Consider the following 13,980-nt stretch of genomic DNA (forward strand, 5'->3'; position numbering starts at 1 on the left):
GTGAGATACAACACACACGAACAATGAAAAACTCTAATTATTCCCAAACCCTACCATGCATTCATGTCCAGTTTATACAGATCATCATATCACACCTCAGGCTGACAAGTAAGCCATCAGCTTTTTCTTAGGGTTAAAAAACTAAAGTTCTGAAAGTTTAGAAAAATATGTTCACAATAAAATATTGTAAATAAAAAAATACAACTTTTAACTGTTTTCTTTTTTTTATTCTGTCTTATGCTATTGCTCTGACCGACTGTGAAGCACAACTTAATTGTATTATTATGTGCTATAGAAATTAATTTTGATTTGATTGGATTGGGGTTTATATCTAGATTATACTGTTTTTGTCTCTTGTCACTGGTTACCAGGTGGTTTCAGAATTTAACTGATTTTCCTGTTCAGATTTAAAACATTGCAACAACAGAGGGTTGGTTGAAATGGTTTGGTCCTTAATGAAACCTTGAAAGAGAGGATTTGAAATATACTAGTGGTACATTCATGTAAACTTTTCCTCCTCCTTCTTAACCAGCTATGTGCCTTTTCCATTGCGTGCCTTTGACATGTTTACTGAACGTTGAAGGGTTTTATGGTTAAATTCCCTCTGTCACAGTGACCACCCGGATAGAAATTGTGTTTTTAAATATTCAACAGTATCTTTTTTGTGTACCAATATACCATCTTTTCACTGTGACTTTGCCACCCTTTCTCTTAATCAGTTTATATTAGACATACAGCTCATCGGGATCAGTTATAAAGAAAGTTGTTTTGGCCTCAAATGGTACGTTCTGAGTCAGACTTCTCCTTACCTGCTAGATGTGCACTGTAGTAAGAGCTAGTTACTAACAGTAACTAGCTCTTACTACTGTTTATTGTTTGTACACTAGACTTCTCCTTTTGTTGCCCTGTGGAAATAGATGGCCTATGAGCTTCATCACTGTGCCTAGCTCATATTTAGTGAAGCCTGACCAACACATATATAATATATGTCAGATATATATATATATCTGACTGCACTCCTTAAAACTGGAAAACAATTAAATAACACTGACAGGTTAAGGTGCTGACCATGAACAGTCCCTTAGTTATCAGCCCTATTCTCTTGTTATTTAGTCAATTCATAAAATGAAAAGCTGTCAAATGAAAATAAATAACTTCCTTATACGTACAATAAATACAATAAATTTGACCAGTTCTTAGCAAATGGTTTCTGTCTAAATATGTCACTATTAATAAGCCACCTAGCTCACTAGATCTATATAAAACCAAGACACTATCAGAACTTTTACTGAGAATCTTTTAGTAACAGAAACTCATTTAATTAACAAACATTAAATTCATTTTCAAATTCATTGATTTCTTTAATTTATGTATACTTATGTATTTATTATTTGATTTATCATGACAAATACACTCTAAAAACCTTTGGTAAATCCACAGGTAAGTTTGGCCTTTTACATGTCTTTCACATAAAATACTGGTTGCAGGAGCTATTACTTCTTAGATATTTTCTGCATTATATGGCTATCTGTAGAGCTAATAAATATTCCTTCTGAATACTCCTTTTCAAAAGTGGCTACTAAGCAATTCAGTATGGCTTTTTATTTATTACTTTTAATAGCTCCCTCTTAATTGATTACATTTACATTCTAAACATTATTTTACGAAAGCAAAGAAACATTAAAATGAATGAGTCATTTTCAAAACATTGATTGATATTTTGCAATATGCATTAAAAGCATCCAACAGATGATTCATATTTTATGAAATCTGTTGAACAGCTTCATTCAAGTGTGTCTTATTCAGCAGACTCACTCTGAAAAAACAAACAAACAGAAAAAAAGAGTTATTTAAAGGTTTTAAGTTATTTGAATCCTCTGAAGACTTTTTCTGTTTTAACATATCTTGTTTTAATAATTTTTGCTTAACTGCACAAAGCATTACAATGTGTCTCACTTATAATGATGTGCACAATTGTTTTTGGTTTTTTTTTTGGATATTTGGACAGAAGTTGCTACCTCTCCAGTGTCACAGCTCTTGGCTCTCAACTTGTTGACCTGGGACTCAGCAATGTCAGCACGCTCCTGAGCTTCCTCCAGCTCATGCTGAACCTTCCTGAGCCTGGACATGTGAGTGTTTGCCTGCTCCTCCTGTAAAGGATTTACAAAATTCTGACTTAGTTATAGGGGAGTCAATGGGCGTGCGATGAACCAAGCTGAAGGAAATTTGTCATATAATTGTAGTTGACTCACAGCCTACTCAGCCTGTTTCTTGTAAGCCTTAACTGCAGCTTGCTGACCAGATCCTGAAGTCTTGTGATGTTCTTTTTGTCCTCCTCAGTCTAAACAATTAGGGTTGTAAGTGAAAGGGAATGGGCACAATAAATTAGATCATTTTTAGTTAGATAATTAATTACCTCGTAAGTGAGCTCTTTCACTCTCCTCTCATATTTCCGGACTCCTTTAATGGCATCAGCTCCACGTCACTGCTCAGCTTCAAGTTCAACTTCCAGTTCACGCACCTGGAATTTGATAAAAGAATATAATATAATAAAACAATGTAGCTACATTATTATTGCCATGGTAAAGCATAGAAATAAAAGTGTCTTAATTCTACCTCATCATCATCATCATCTTTACTTAAAAAGCACTTTAAAATAACCATAGTTGACGCAAAGTGCTGTACACCAAAACTAAATAATAAAGATACATATATAAATATATATAGATATAAATAAATAACGAATAAAAGAAAACAAGTAAATTAATTAAAGCATAATTAATTTAATTACAAGAAAAACTAAGTCTCGCTGAGGGCAAAAGAACATGTCTACAGAAAGGTAGACTTCGATTGTGAAACTAGTTTTAGTACTGTGTATAGTTTGTACCCTGGACTCCAGTTTCTGGAGCTGCTTCTTGCCACCCTTCATGGCGAGGTTCTCTGCCTCATCCAGACGGTGCTGCAGGTCCTTGACTGTGACCTCCAGGTTCTTCTTCATCCTCTCCAGGTGAGCACTGGTGTCCTGCTCCTTCTTCAGCTCCTCAGCCATCATGGCAGCCTGAAGTGATGAAATATTTCCAAAATTTTAAATCTGTTCTACATTAAAATCGAACTTAACATGAACTGCAAATTAGAGATTTCAGAACCCTGTAATAGTGAAAAACAAAATAGAAGAAAAAAAAATCTCACATCAGTGATAGCCTTTTTGGCCTTCTCCTCAGCATTTCTTGCTTCCTGAACTGCATCATCCACCTCACCCTGAACCTGGACAAGGTCAGCCTCCAGCTTCTTCTTGGTATTCAAAAGACTGGTGTTCTGAATGAAACAAGAAAAATATATTTTGGTTTAAATATTGGATGCTATATCAAGAATCTACATATATAGAATATATCAGAATCGATACACTAATCATCATCATAATATCAACAACAGTATTTATGTTTTTTTATGGTTAGGCATTTATTTAATTATTGGTTTATTTATTTATTAACCTGCAGTTTAATTCTGTATTATATTATGTTTTTGTTCCCTAATCCTTAAGTGTGTTAATTCTGGTTCAGACATGCAAATAATGTATAATGCAAATAATAATAATGTATATATGTATATGTCCAACACGCTCGCTAGCATCAACCAACTCCTGCTCAGCTACTTTGCGTCCTCTCTCTGTCTGCTCCAGAGCGGCTCTCAGCTCCTCAATCTCAGCCACCATCAGACCATTTCTGCGCTCCACCATGGCGACCTGCTCCTTCATGTCTTCCTGTCCTCTGAGAGCTTCATCAAGGTGCAGTTGGGCATCCTGATGAAATAAATCAATCAATAAATAAGTACCTATTCTGTTTCTTTAACAAATGATCAGGAAAAAAGGTCACCTTGAGCTGTCCTTGGACATTCCTCAGTTGTTTCTGGGCCTCAGCAGCCTGTCTGTTGGCATGGCTCAGCTGAATCTCCATCTCATTCAGGTCTCCCTCCATCTTCTTCTTGACTCTCAGGGCATCATTCCTGCTCCTGACCTCAGCATCAAGAGTGCTCTGCATGGAGTCAATTACCCGCTGGCTGTTCCTCTTGATCTGCTCCATCTCCTCATCCTTCTCTGACAGCTTCCTGTCAATCTCACTTTTAACCTGGTTTAGCTCAAGCTGAACACGAAGGATCTTGGCCTCCTCGTGCTCCAGAGTTCCCTTTAAATGATTAAAAGAGTTATGTAAAAAAATTTTTTTATTGCAACATAAACTGGAGAAGGGATACTTTTTAAAATTTGAATACAAACAGTACATTTTTATAAAATACATTACCTCAGCTTCCTCCACAGCTGTCTGAATTTCAGACTTCTCTGTCTCAACAGTCTTCTTGGCATTTTCCAGCTCATGGATGGTCTTTCCTGTCTCACCAATCTGCTCAGTCAGATCTGAGATCTCCTCTACAGAGCAAACACAGCCAAGAGTACTTGGAGCTGATATATGCAAATGTTTTTGCCACAACAAAAGCTGTAAATGACATTAGAACATTAGAATCGTACTTAAACTCAACCCACACATGGGTCTATCATAAATAACCAATATTACCTGCATCTTGCCAGGTGATGATTCCTTCTTAGCTCATGCAATTGTTGCGAAGTACTGGATGACACGTTTGGTGTTGACAGTCTTTCCTGCACCAGATTCTCCACTGGAGACAGTATAAGAGACATATTTTCAAGATTCATCCTCTGTATCAAGTTTTAGAGATAATCATGTGTGCAATACTCTCGTAATCAGAACAGATTGGTTTTCCCGATCTGGAATACAAACATTAAAGAATTTTATCTAACTGCAGCAATAACCTCACATTTAAGGCATCTTTTAGTTTGTATTCACAAACTTTAACAGTAACTACTACTTACCAGTGAGCATGAACTGATAGGCATTGTCAGAGATGGAGAAGATGTGGGGTGGAGCCTCAATCCTCTTCTTTCCTCTGTATGCTGCTACACATGTAGCATCATACACAGGAAGCCACTTGTAGGGATTTTCGACGACGCAGAACAACCCAGAGTAGGTCTGTATCATAGCAGAGAGCATAAGGGTTGCTTACATTTCTCATTTTTCATTTGCATTTTATTTCTTTTAGATAAACCTTCAAATAAAACTTACGTAGATCATCCATGATGCAAAACGCTCTTTGAGGTTAAACAGCACAGATGGCTCGTTAAGGTGTGTCATCATTGCCATATCCTCCATCTTATCGAACTTTGGAGGGTTCCTGGGGTGGATGTCTTCCTCTTTCACAGTAACTGTCTGAATAGAAAGCAATTTTTAAATAATCAACAGGGTGTTTGTTGTGATATAGCAGACAAATGTTTACATAGACAGGATGACAAATATATAGACGTAAAATGGAAAGAATTTTTACCTACCTTTCCTCCCTCTGTCTCAACAGTGGCTTTACCACCCTCCCTCTTGATAAGTTTACACTTGACATATACTTCATCAGGATCAGTCACAATGAAGGCCGTCTTGGCATCAAATGGGGTGTTTTGAGCTTCAATCCTCTCCTTTTCTGGCTTCCGGAGGCAAATGGCTGCCGGGCCATACTGCTCCATCTCCGCGTCTGTGCTCATGTTGGCACTTTACTGGAGACTGAAAATATGACATAAATTGAAACAATGTGACCATTTATGAGTTCTTGAAATTTTCTTAAGCAGATATCTTCTATCATGAAAATGTCATTTACATCGAACCACTTACCTCACTGGACCCCAACTGAAAACTAATAGTATCCTGTGTAAAGATGCTGCAATCTAAAGAAATGCCAAAATTAAGTTGCTTTGCTCCTTTGTGTCTAATATTTCAACCATCATATTTCAGTAAAAATATTTATTCATTCAGTTGACTGACCAAAGTGCCACTACACTCAAACAGCAGCAACATATTTAACAGGAATGTCTAAACCGTTAAAATATGGTAACCAGTGAATACTTGACCACACTCACCTGTGTCACGTGCCTGTCAGCTGGATTGGGTTTCCAGAGTTGCTGCTCGAGTGTGTCTGCTCAGCACAGCTTTTCACTTTATTAATCCTTTATTTATCCAGGTAAAAAATCTCATTGAGATTAAAAATCTCATTTCCAAGAGAGACCTGGCATCATAGCAACAAAAGTCACATACCACATAGGTATATAACATTTAAAACAAATACAATATCGCATACAAACATGTGTAAAATATACAATAACAGATCAAATACAAAAAAAGTACATTAAAAACAATCACACTGAGTAAAAGAGCTGTTCTCTCGTTCCTTTAAGACAGACTTAAACTCTCCCAAGGTAACCAATTCTGATAATTTCAGTTCCTTCTGCAGATTATTCCAGGAAGCAGGGGCAGCGTATTTAAAAGCCCCTTTCCCCCATTCTGTTCTGATTTTTGGGACAATCAAGTGTATGATTTTGTTCGAACGAAGGTTGTATTGGTTGTGGTTTTTACACATATAAACACATAAATAAGATGGAACCAGCCCAAGGAGAGATTTATAGATAAAAATCAACCAATGGGAGAGTCTACGAATATGCAAAGATGGACATTTAGCAGCAGCATACAGAGAACAATGATGTACACGACTTCCATAGCCAGTAATAAAACGTAAAGCACAATGGTACACAGTATCCAACCTCTTTAGGTAGTGGGCAGGTGCATTCATAAAAAGCAGGTCACCATAATCCAATAAAGGTAAAAAGGTTGAACGAATCAAATGTTTTCTCACTTGGAGGGAGAAACAGGATTGGTTTCTAAAAAGTAACCTAGTTTTAGTTTTAACTTCGACACAAGCCTTTGAATGTGAGTCTTAAATGACAAATTCTGATCTATAATGATCCCTAGATACTTGTAAGATGTGACCATTTCAATTTCAGATCCTTGAATTGTTTTAATCTTAGGAGACGTAGCTAACAACTCTTTGCCATTTGAGAATAACATAAACTTGGATTTCTCTGGATTTAACACCAACTTAAGTTGAGTTAAATGGGACTGAACGACATCAAAGGCAGACTGCAGAAATTGCAGGGTTTGTGCTACTGAAGGGGATGAACAATAAATAATTGTATCATCTGCATAAAGATGAAATGCTGCATTTGACAAATTATCACAAAGGTTGTTTATGTAAAGAGAAAATAGCAATGGTCCTAATATGGAGCCCTGCAGAACTCCTTTGGATACTGGGAGAAAAGAGGAAGAAGACCCAGCAGCACGGACACACTGTTTTCTTGCTGACAAGTAATTTGAAAACCAACTTACAGCATTTACAGATAGACCAATATTGTTTAGTCTATTTAATAAAATAGCATGGTCAACTGTATCAAAAGCCTTTGACAAGTCAAGAAAAAGAGCCGCACAGTATTTTTTGCAGTCCATTGAATCAACAATGTCATTAACCACTTTAATAGCAGCAGTTATTGTGCTGTGTTGTTTTCTGAATCCTGACTGATGTTGGGAAAGAACTGAATTTTTGTCCAAAAAATCTTTCAGTTGTTCACTAATGAACTTTTCTAGAACTTTTGCTAGAACACACAATTTAGATATGGGCCTGTAATTATTAACATCTGAAGGATCACCTCCTTTCAGCAAAGGGAGAACATAGGCAGATTTCTATATTACAGGGATCTCACTGTTCGAGAGGCTAAGATTAAAAATGTAAGTTATTGGTTCTGCTATAAAATCTGCAGCCAACTTAAGAAAATAGGGATCAAGTTGATCTGTTCCTCTGGACCTCAAAAACATTTAGCGGAGAAAAACTGAAGGGTTGGACCACAGATTCAGTTTGAGCGGTTGCAGAGAGAGCCTCTTGTTGATTAAGCTGTTTTAAATCTGGATATAAAGATTCAAATAGAGATCCTGAAGAAACAAAATGCTCATTAAAGCAGTTTAGAATGTCGCATTTCTCTGTTAAAGTACAGGAGTCTTTTACAACAAAAGTTGGCATCTCATTTGTAATTATGTCCCCATAAGAAGATTTTATTATTTTCCAGAATTTTTTAGGATCGTTCAAATGTTTAGTAGTATTTGAAAGATAGAATTCTGATTTGGCCTTTTTAATTAAGGAAGTTGAACGGTTTCTAAGCTGTCTAAAAATCAGCCAATCCGCTTCGGATTTAGTTTTTCTGGCCTTAGCCCAGGCAGCATCCCTTTTTTTGAGTAGACTAGAGAGCTGAAGAGAAAATCAAGGGTTGTTTCTGCATTTTACTCTAAATTTGCAGATAGGGGCATGTTTATTTGTAATTTTGATAAAAGTATCATAAAAATAATTCCATGCCAGCTCAAGATCAGTTATCAGGTAGATTCTACTCCAGTTATAGTCCCATAAATCATGAAAGAAAGCTTGCTCACAGAAATGCTTAAAATCTCGTTTAAAAGCTATCTGTGGCCTTGATTTTGGGAGCTTCGATTGCCTGACTACTAGGGCTGCCACAAACGATTATTTTGATAGTCGACTAGTCACCGATTATTTTTGCGATTAGTCGACTAATCAGATCATCATCCATTAGACGTAAAACTACAGCTTATTGCACCAGCAGCATCTGCTCTTATATAACTATCATTAGCTTACAGCTTTAAGTGTTTAAGGTCTGTGCTAACTAAAAATAAAGACAAGATGATAGTTTATTGAATTTTAATGAAATTTGCAGATTGTTTCGGTGAAGATTAATAAACTCCTTGCTATCTAAAATATAACAGGACACTGGAGTATATTCTGGAGCATCTCACACTTCTGATAATCAGCTGTCTGCTTGACGTTTATTCAGCTGTGTAAAAACTATAACTTTAATCTCAGACAAACTGATTTACTCAGGAACAAATAAAATACTTAAAAAAAAAAGGCCAAACAATAACATTTTAAGTTATCTAAGTGACTCATATATATTTAACCTGAGTAGCAAAAGACGGCGGTGGGTTTGAAAACGATTTGCGGGGAGTCCGGTGTTCTCACGGCGCTAGTGAGCCTAGCCCCCGGCTCGCTAACGAGCTAGTGGGTAACAGATGTCTCCGAAAACGTCGGAGCGCTTTTGAAAATATGTGGTGTCCTGATAAACTGAGCAGATATTTGAGGTTTACACAGCTACATTCTCGCCTGAAAATATGTTAAACGTTTATTTTGTGACCCAGAAAGAATAATAAGAGTAACATTAAAACTAACTAGCTGCCGCCATTGTTGGAAACTGCGCTGGGCTGCGCTATGAATTCTGGGACACAGCTGCTGCTTCTTCTTCTTCTTCGGGGTTTAACGGTAGCTGACATCCTTGTACATGCAATGCTGCCATCTTCTGTTTCAGTCCTTTATTACACTCTTAAATCCTGCCACTTATTCCTGCGTCTTTTGTGATCGTACAAAGTTTCAAACGACGCGTCGACTATTAAATCAGTCGTCGACGATTTTTATAGTCGACGTAATCGTGACTAGTCGACAAATCGTGGCAGCCCTACTGACTACAGCTACCACACAGTGGTCACTGATATCATTTGCGAAAACCCCAGTGTGAGAATATTTATACGGCATATTAGTTAAAAATAAATCAATAAGTGATGACTTTTCTGGGCATTTAAGATTTGGACGAGTTGTGCTGTAAATTAGTTGTGTGAGATTATATGAATCACACATGGATTTAAAACTGTCTGAGGCAGAGGACAACCAGTCCCAGTTGAAATCTCCGGCCAGCACAATTTCATTAAAATCTAAAGTAGATCGTTTTTCACTAAGTGAAACTAAAGCCTCACTACTAGCTGAGGGGGGTCTATAACAGCCCACAATGGTAATAAAATAGCCCTTGAAAAGTTGGAGTTTGAGGGCAAGAAGTTCAAACTGCTTACAAACAGATACCGATGAATCGACAGTAACATGGAATTTGCTTTTTACATAAATTGCAACACCGCCACCCTTTCTGGGGCGGTCGCAACGGAAAAGATTATAGCCCGTTATTGCAATGTCTTTGTCAGTAATTGATTTAGTAAGCCAGGTTTCTGATAATATAAGAATATCAGTATCTAACTCTTTCATCAAAATTTTCACAAAATCAAGTTTGGGAAGAAGACTTCTGACATTTAAATGAGTGATACCAAGACCTGTTCAAGTTTTGAAATCACAAGGAGTACTTAAGCATTTGCAGTCTGGATCGGGATTAGGTTGCACATTTCCAGATAAAAGAAGCAGAAGAACAATAAAACATTTTCTTTTCATAGATTTTTCTTGTAGGATTACAGACTGATTTCTCTTAGTGCCCGATCTCTTTGGGGGGTGAGAAGATTGGGAAATAAACCAGTAATATGGAATGAATAAATCAGTTAAATCAGTTGAAATGAGATCTCTGCTGATAATCACGTTTGAGAAACTTCTAAAAGATGTAAAATCCCACCTTGTTCCCTTTGAGAGGAGTAAGAAGTATGGTGTCTCTTGCTCCACAGACTGTTCCTGCACCTCATGTAGACAAAAAGCGGTCTTCATTACAGGGTGGTTCTGGGACTTTGTTACTTGACAGTTATCGACTCATTGCTGACACCATGAGTACTTATTAAAATACCTCTATGTTACTTTATGATTGACAGAATAGTTGTGATTTTTGATTATGTTCTGTTAAACATGAGACAAAAAAAAAATGCCAAAAATATTTTTTAAACATAATTTTATAGTCAATTTCTCTATAATAAAGAAGATAAAATACTGTTGGATCTAAAAAACAAATATTAATTAAAAATTTCTCAACTTTACATATTCTAATTAAGTACTGGTAAGTCAATCTGTATAGAACTGTATTCGACTATATTATACATTCAGATATATATTATTAATGCATTTTCTTATAATGTTATTTTACTTTTAACACATCATTTTTAACTGATTTGTAAATACAGTATTTACTACTCTTATTATGTTCACAGTTTATTCAATACTACATAGCAAGAGTGCACAGCATGGTTTGTGAAGTGTCTGCTCCAATAAATCCAGAGAAGTACTTGGGGATCAGATTTCAGTTGACACATTTTATGATAGGCAGTTGCATCAATTTAATTTTGATATGACAGCCAGGACTGAGTGCTAATGTTGGGGAAGCGTCAGAATGTCACTGGTGTATAGTTGCACAGTATACATGTCTCTGGTATCTGATACTAATTTCATACTGCTGTACTTTCCATAAAAGTTAAAAGAGCAACACATGATTCCTGGAAACGTAATACAAGAAAAGTTGACACCTCAGGTAAGGCCTTAAATAACAGCTGCACAAATAAGATTTAAAATGAGTGTTTTTCACTTATGATTGTTGAAAAATGACAATTTTGGTACAAGAACATAGTATTAGTTTCTATTTAAAATGTTTATATTCAACTTTTACTGAATGAGCAGAGATGAAAAAGTATCTTGACGTTTGGAATAATTTCCAGTGTCCTCTCAGATTACGTGCTGAAACTGTTGACAGGTGTGGTTTATCATTTACCATCTTAACAGAGGATTACAAGTCATTGCTGTAGTCAAAAATAACAACAGCTAAGGGACAGAGTGAGGATACCACTCTTGCACTGAGAGGACATTTGTCCGACATATCCAGAGAAGCAGGTGAATTTTGTGTTTTTATGTTATTTAATTTCCATAGTTTGATAGAAAATCTGTCAACTTATTTGTTTTGAATTCCCCTATGAAGTTTCACACAAAAGTAGGGCATTTTAGTCACAAAAACTGACTGTTGCTTGACATTTTCAGAAGTGGAAATCAAAATGAAACCTTGACTAAAGTTGAAAAATTAAAACTTTAATTCTCCAACTGTACAATATTACAAAAGTTCAACAAATTTCTGATATCGCTTATTATTGGCTATTATTTTACATAATGTAAAGCATACATAAAACAAGATAAAGTCTTTTATGCTCTTCCTGTCTATTTAGTTTACTTTAAGGTGTGATTCACACTTAAATAGCTTGAATATACTGAATGCAATGTTTGATGGAGGGCATAGAATTTTCAGTTGTTTAGGATATTATGTTTTGGCACTGGAAGTTGCCTCAAAGGCTACTTTGCTCTCTTAAAGTGATTAAAATCTCCTTTGGATTAGAATATCAGTTTTGCAAGTATAATATATTGCCCTACACAGTTTGGATTGAGTTAAACAAATCATGGAAATTACCCAATTTTTGGGGTATTTTTGGTGGTTTATTTTTAAAAGACATTTTTGAACTAATTCCTACTGGTCGCTCTATATCAATTTACTTCTCAGGCTTGAAATATATTCCAGTATGCAGTGAAGGAAGAGGATAATTTCTTTCAATGCAAAGGATGTACATGGTCTGCAGCAGTTCTTAGGTATATGTCAAAGTAAAATCCGCAGATGTTACATGGCATGATCAAACTCTTGGCTCTTAGCTTGTTGACCTGGGACTCAGCAATGTCATTGCACTCTTGAGCTTCTTCCAGCTCATGCTGAACCTTTCTCAGCCTGGGTAGGTAGATGTTGGCATGTTCCTCTTGTAGTTGATGGGAATTAAAATGAGGGCACCCTCATTTATATATTAGTTAATTTAACTTCAGTTTAATTTAATATTTACTTTTCATATTTCTGCATTCTCTCTCAGGTAGTTGTACAGAATAGTATACAGTAGCTTTGTTTTGAGGAGCACTGTAAAAAGGATTTTAATATATTATTGTAAGTGTTAAAAACAATCAAACCTGAGGGAAGCAGTCTGACACGGTCACTAGCACCAACCAACTCCTGTCCAGCAACTCCTAATCCTCTCTCTGTCTGCTCCAGAGCGGCTCTCAGCTCCTCAATTTCAGCCATCATGAGACCATTTCTGCGCTCCACCATGGTGACCTGCTCCTTCATGTCTTCCTGTCCTCTGAAAGGATCATCCAGGTGTAGCTGGGAATACTGATAAAGTATTTCAGACTTCTCAGTCTCAACAGTCTTCTTGGCCTTTTCCAGCTCATGGATGCTCTGTCCAGTCTCACCAATCTGCTAAGTCAGATCTGAGATCTTCTCTAAAGAGCAAACACAGCCAAGAGTTAGAGTACTTGGAGCTGACATATGCAAATGTTTTTGCTACAACAAAAGCAAGATAAGCATACGCTGCAAGTTCTTGTTCTCTCTCTTCATGGTCTCAAGATGATCCAGAGCCTCTTCATATGAGTTCTTCATCTTGAACAACTCAGTGCAGAGAGAACGAGCCTCCTTTTGGGCTCCTTCCAGCTCTGCCTGGCTCTCCTCATACTTCTGCTTCCATTCTGCCAGGACCTAGGTTTATATAGGTTAATTAGTTAGTTGTTATTATTGGTGTATGCCTATTCTGATGATATTGGTTATGTTTAAATCTTTACTTTATCAAAGTTCCTTTGCTTCTTGTCAAGGTTGGCAGCCAGGGCTTTAGCTCTCTTCACATCAATCATGAGGTCCTCCACCTCACCCTGCAGCCTCTGCTTGGTCTTCTCCAGTGAGGCACACTTGGAGTTCACAGCCTCAATGGATTCCTCAGCCTCCTGCAGGCGCTGGGCAATCTGCAACACTGTCAGCCTGCTTCTTGCGGAGAGCAATTTCTGAAACTCAGCTTCTCGCTTTGTGTTAAACTCAATCTGAGCAGCTGTTGCTCCACCAGCTTCATTGAGCCTCTTGCTGATCTCTTCAAGCTCCCTGGAGAGGTCGGCTCTCTGCTTCTCTATCTTAGCCTGAGCCGCCCTCTCAGCCTCAATCTCCTCTTCAATATGAGCCTAGTTTGAAGTTTTATATTAACAGAGCTTGTCAATGGGAACTTATATTGTAATTGTTTTTCATAAGAATGAATAATATTCATTATGAACGTTGTTCATTAGTTTTACCTTAAGTTACCTAAAGAATCTTGCTGAGAAGCTGGCTTAATTCCTTAAGCCAGCTTCTCCATCAAGTTTTTCCTTGATGGAGAAACCAATAGAGATTTTATAAGGTAAGTGTCCTCATAAATAGTGAGTACATCAGTAATGTCTACAGTATACCCA

At 36.9% G+C, this 13,980-nt stretch overlaps 1 protein-coding gene and 1 pseudogene across 2 annotated transcripts in view; both read right to left on the bottom strand.

Annotated features, from left to right (window-relative positions):
* Positions 1–1,798: 1,798 nt before the first annotated feature.
* The window catches only part of LOC146633879 (myosin-1B-like), a 39,213-nt pseudogene continuing 27,031 nt past the window's right edge, over positions 1,799–13,980 (bottom strand). Inside the window, exons 30-40 of the transcript XR_014906143.1 lie at positions 13,330–13,410; positions 13,081–13,246; positions 4,296–4,420; positions 3,873–4,181; positions 3,603–3,799; positions 3,190–3,322; positions 2,888–3,058; positions 2,417–2,521; positions 2,253–2,341; positions 2,019–2,150; positions 1,799–1,816 (exon numbers count right to left, since the gene is read on the bottom strand). The product of XR_014906143.1 is annotated as a myosin-1B-like (transcript). The remainder of the gene's footprint in view (positions 1,817–2,018; positions 2,151–2,252; positions 2,342–2,416; positions 2,522–2,887; positions 3,059–3,189; positions 3,323–3,602; positions 3,800–3,872; positions 4,182–4,295; positions 4,421–13,080; positions 13,247–13,329; positions 13,411–13,980) is intronic.
* LOC146633880 (myosin heavy chain, fast skeletal muscle-like) lies at positions 4,599–5,599 on the bottom strand. The gene is made up of 5 exons (XM_085351696.1): positions 5,396–5,599; positions 5,133–5,276; positions 4,883–5,039; positions 4,741–4,777; positions 4,599–4,668 (listed from the first exon to the last, which is right to left on the bottom strand). The coding sequence occupies exons 1-5, from the start codon at positions 5,597–5,599 to the stop codon at positions 4,599–4,601; spliced, it is 612 nt and encodes a 203-aa protein (XP_085207822.1).

The sequence above is a fragment of the Diplotaxodon limnothrissa genome, linkage group LG4 (genome assembly GCF_057381915.1).
Source record: "Diplotaxodon limnothrissa isolate DT_005_m linkage group LG4, D_limnothrissa_male_GT1.1, whole genome shotgun sequence".
Lineage (NCBI taxonomy): Eukaryota > Metazoa > Chordata > Actinopteri > Cichliformes > Cichlidae > Diplotaxodon > Diplotaxodon limnothrissa.

Bases quoted from the DNA above. Each gene is read 5' to 3' on its own strand.
- LOC146633880 (XM_085351696.1), bottom strand. From the start codon at position 5,599: ATGAGCACAGACGCGGAGATGGAGCAGTATGGCCCGGCAGCCATTTGC. The intron at 5,040-5,132 runs GTAAGTTTTATT...GCTATGATACAG, and splicing joins TTGCATCATGGATGATCTAC to ACCTACTCTGGGTTGTTCTG. The intron at 4,669-4,740 runs GCACACATGATT...TACTGTCTCCAG, and splicing joins GTTCTGATTACGAGAGTATT to TGGAGAATCTGGTGCAGGAA.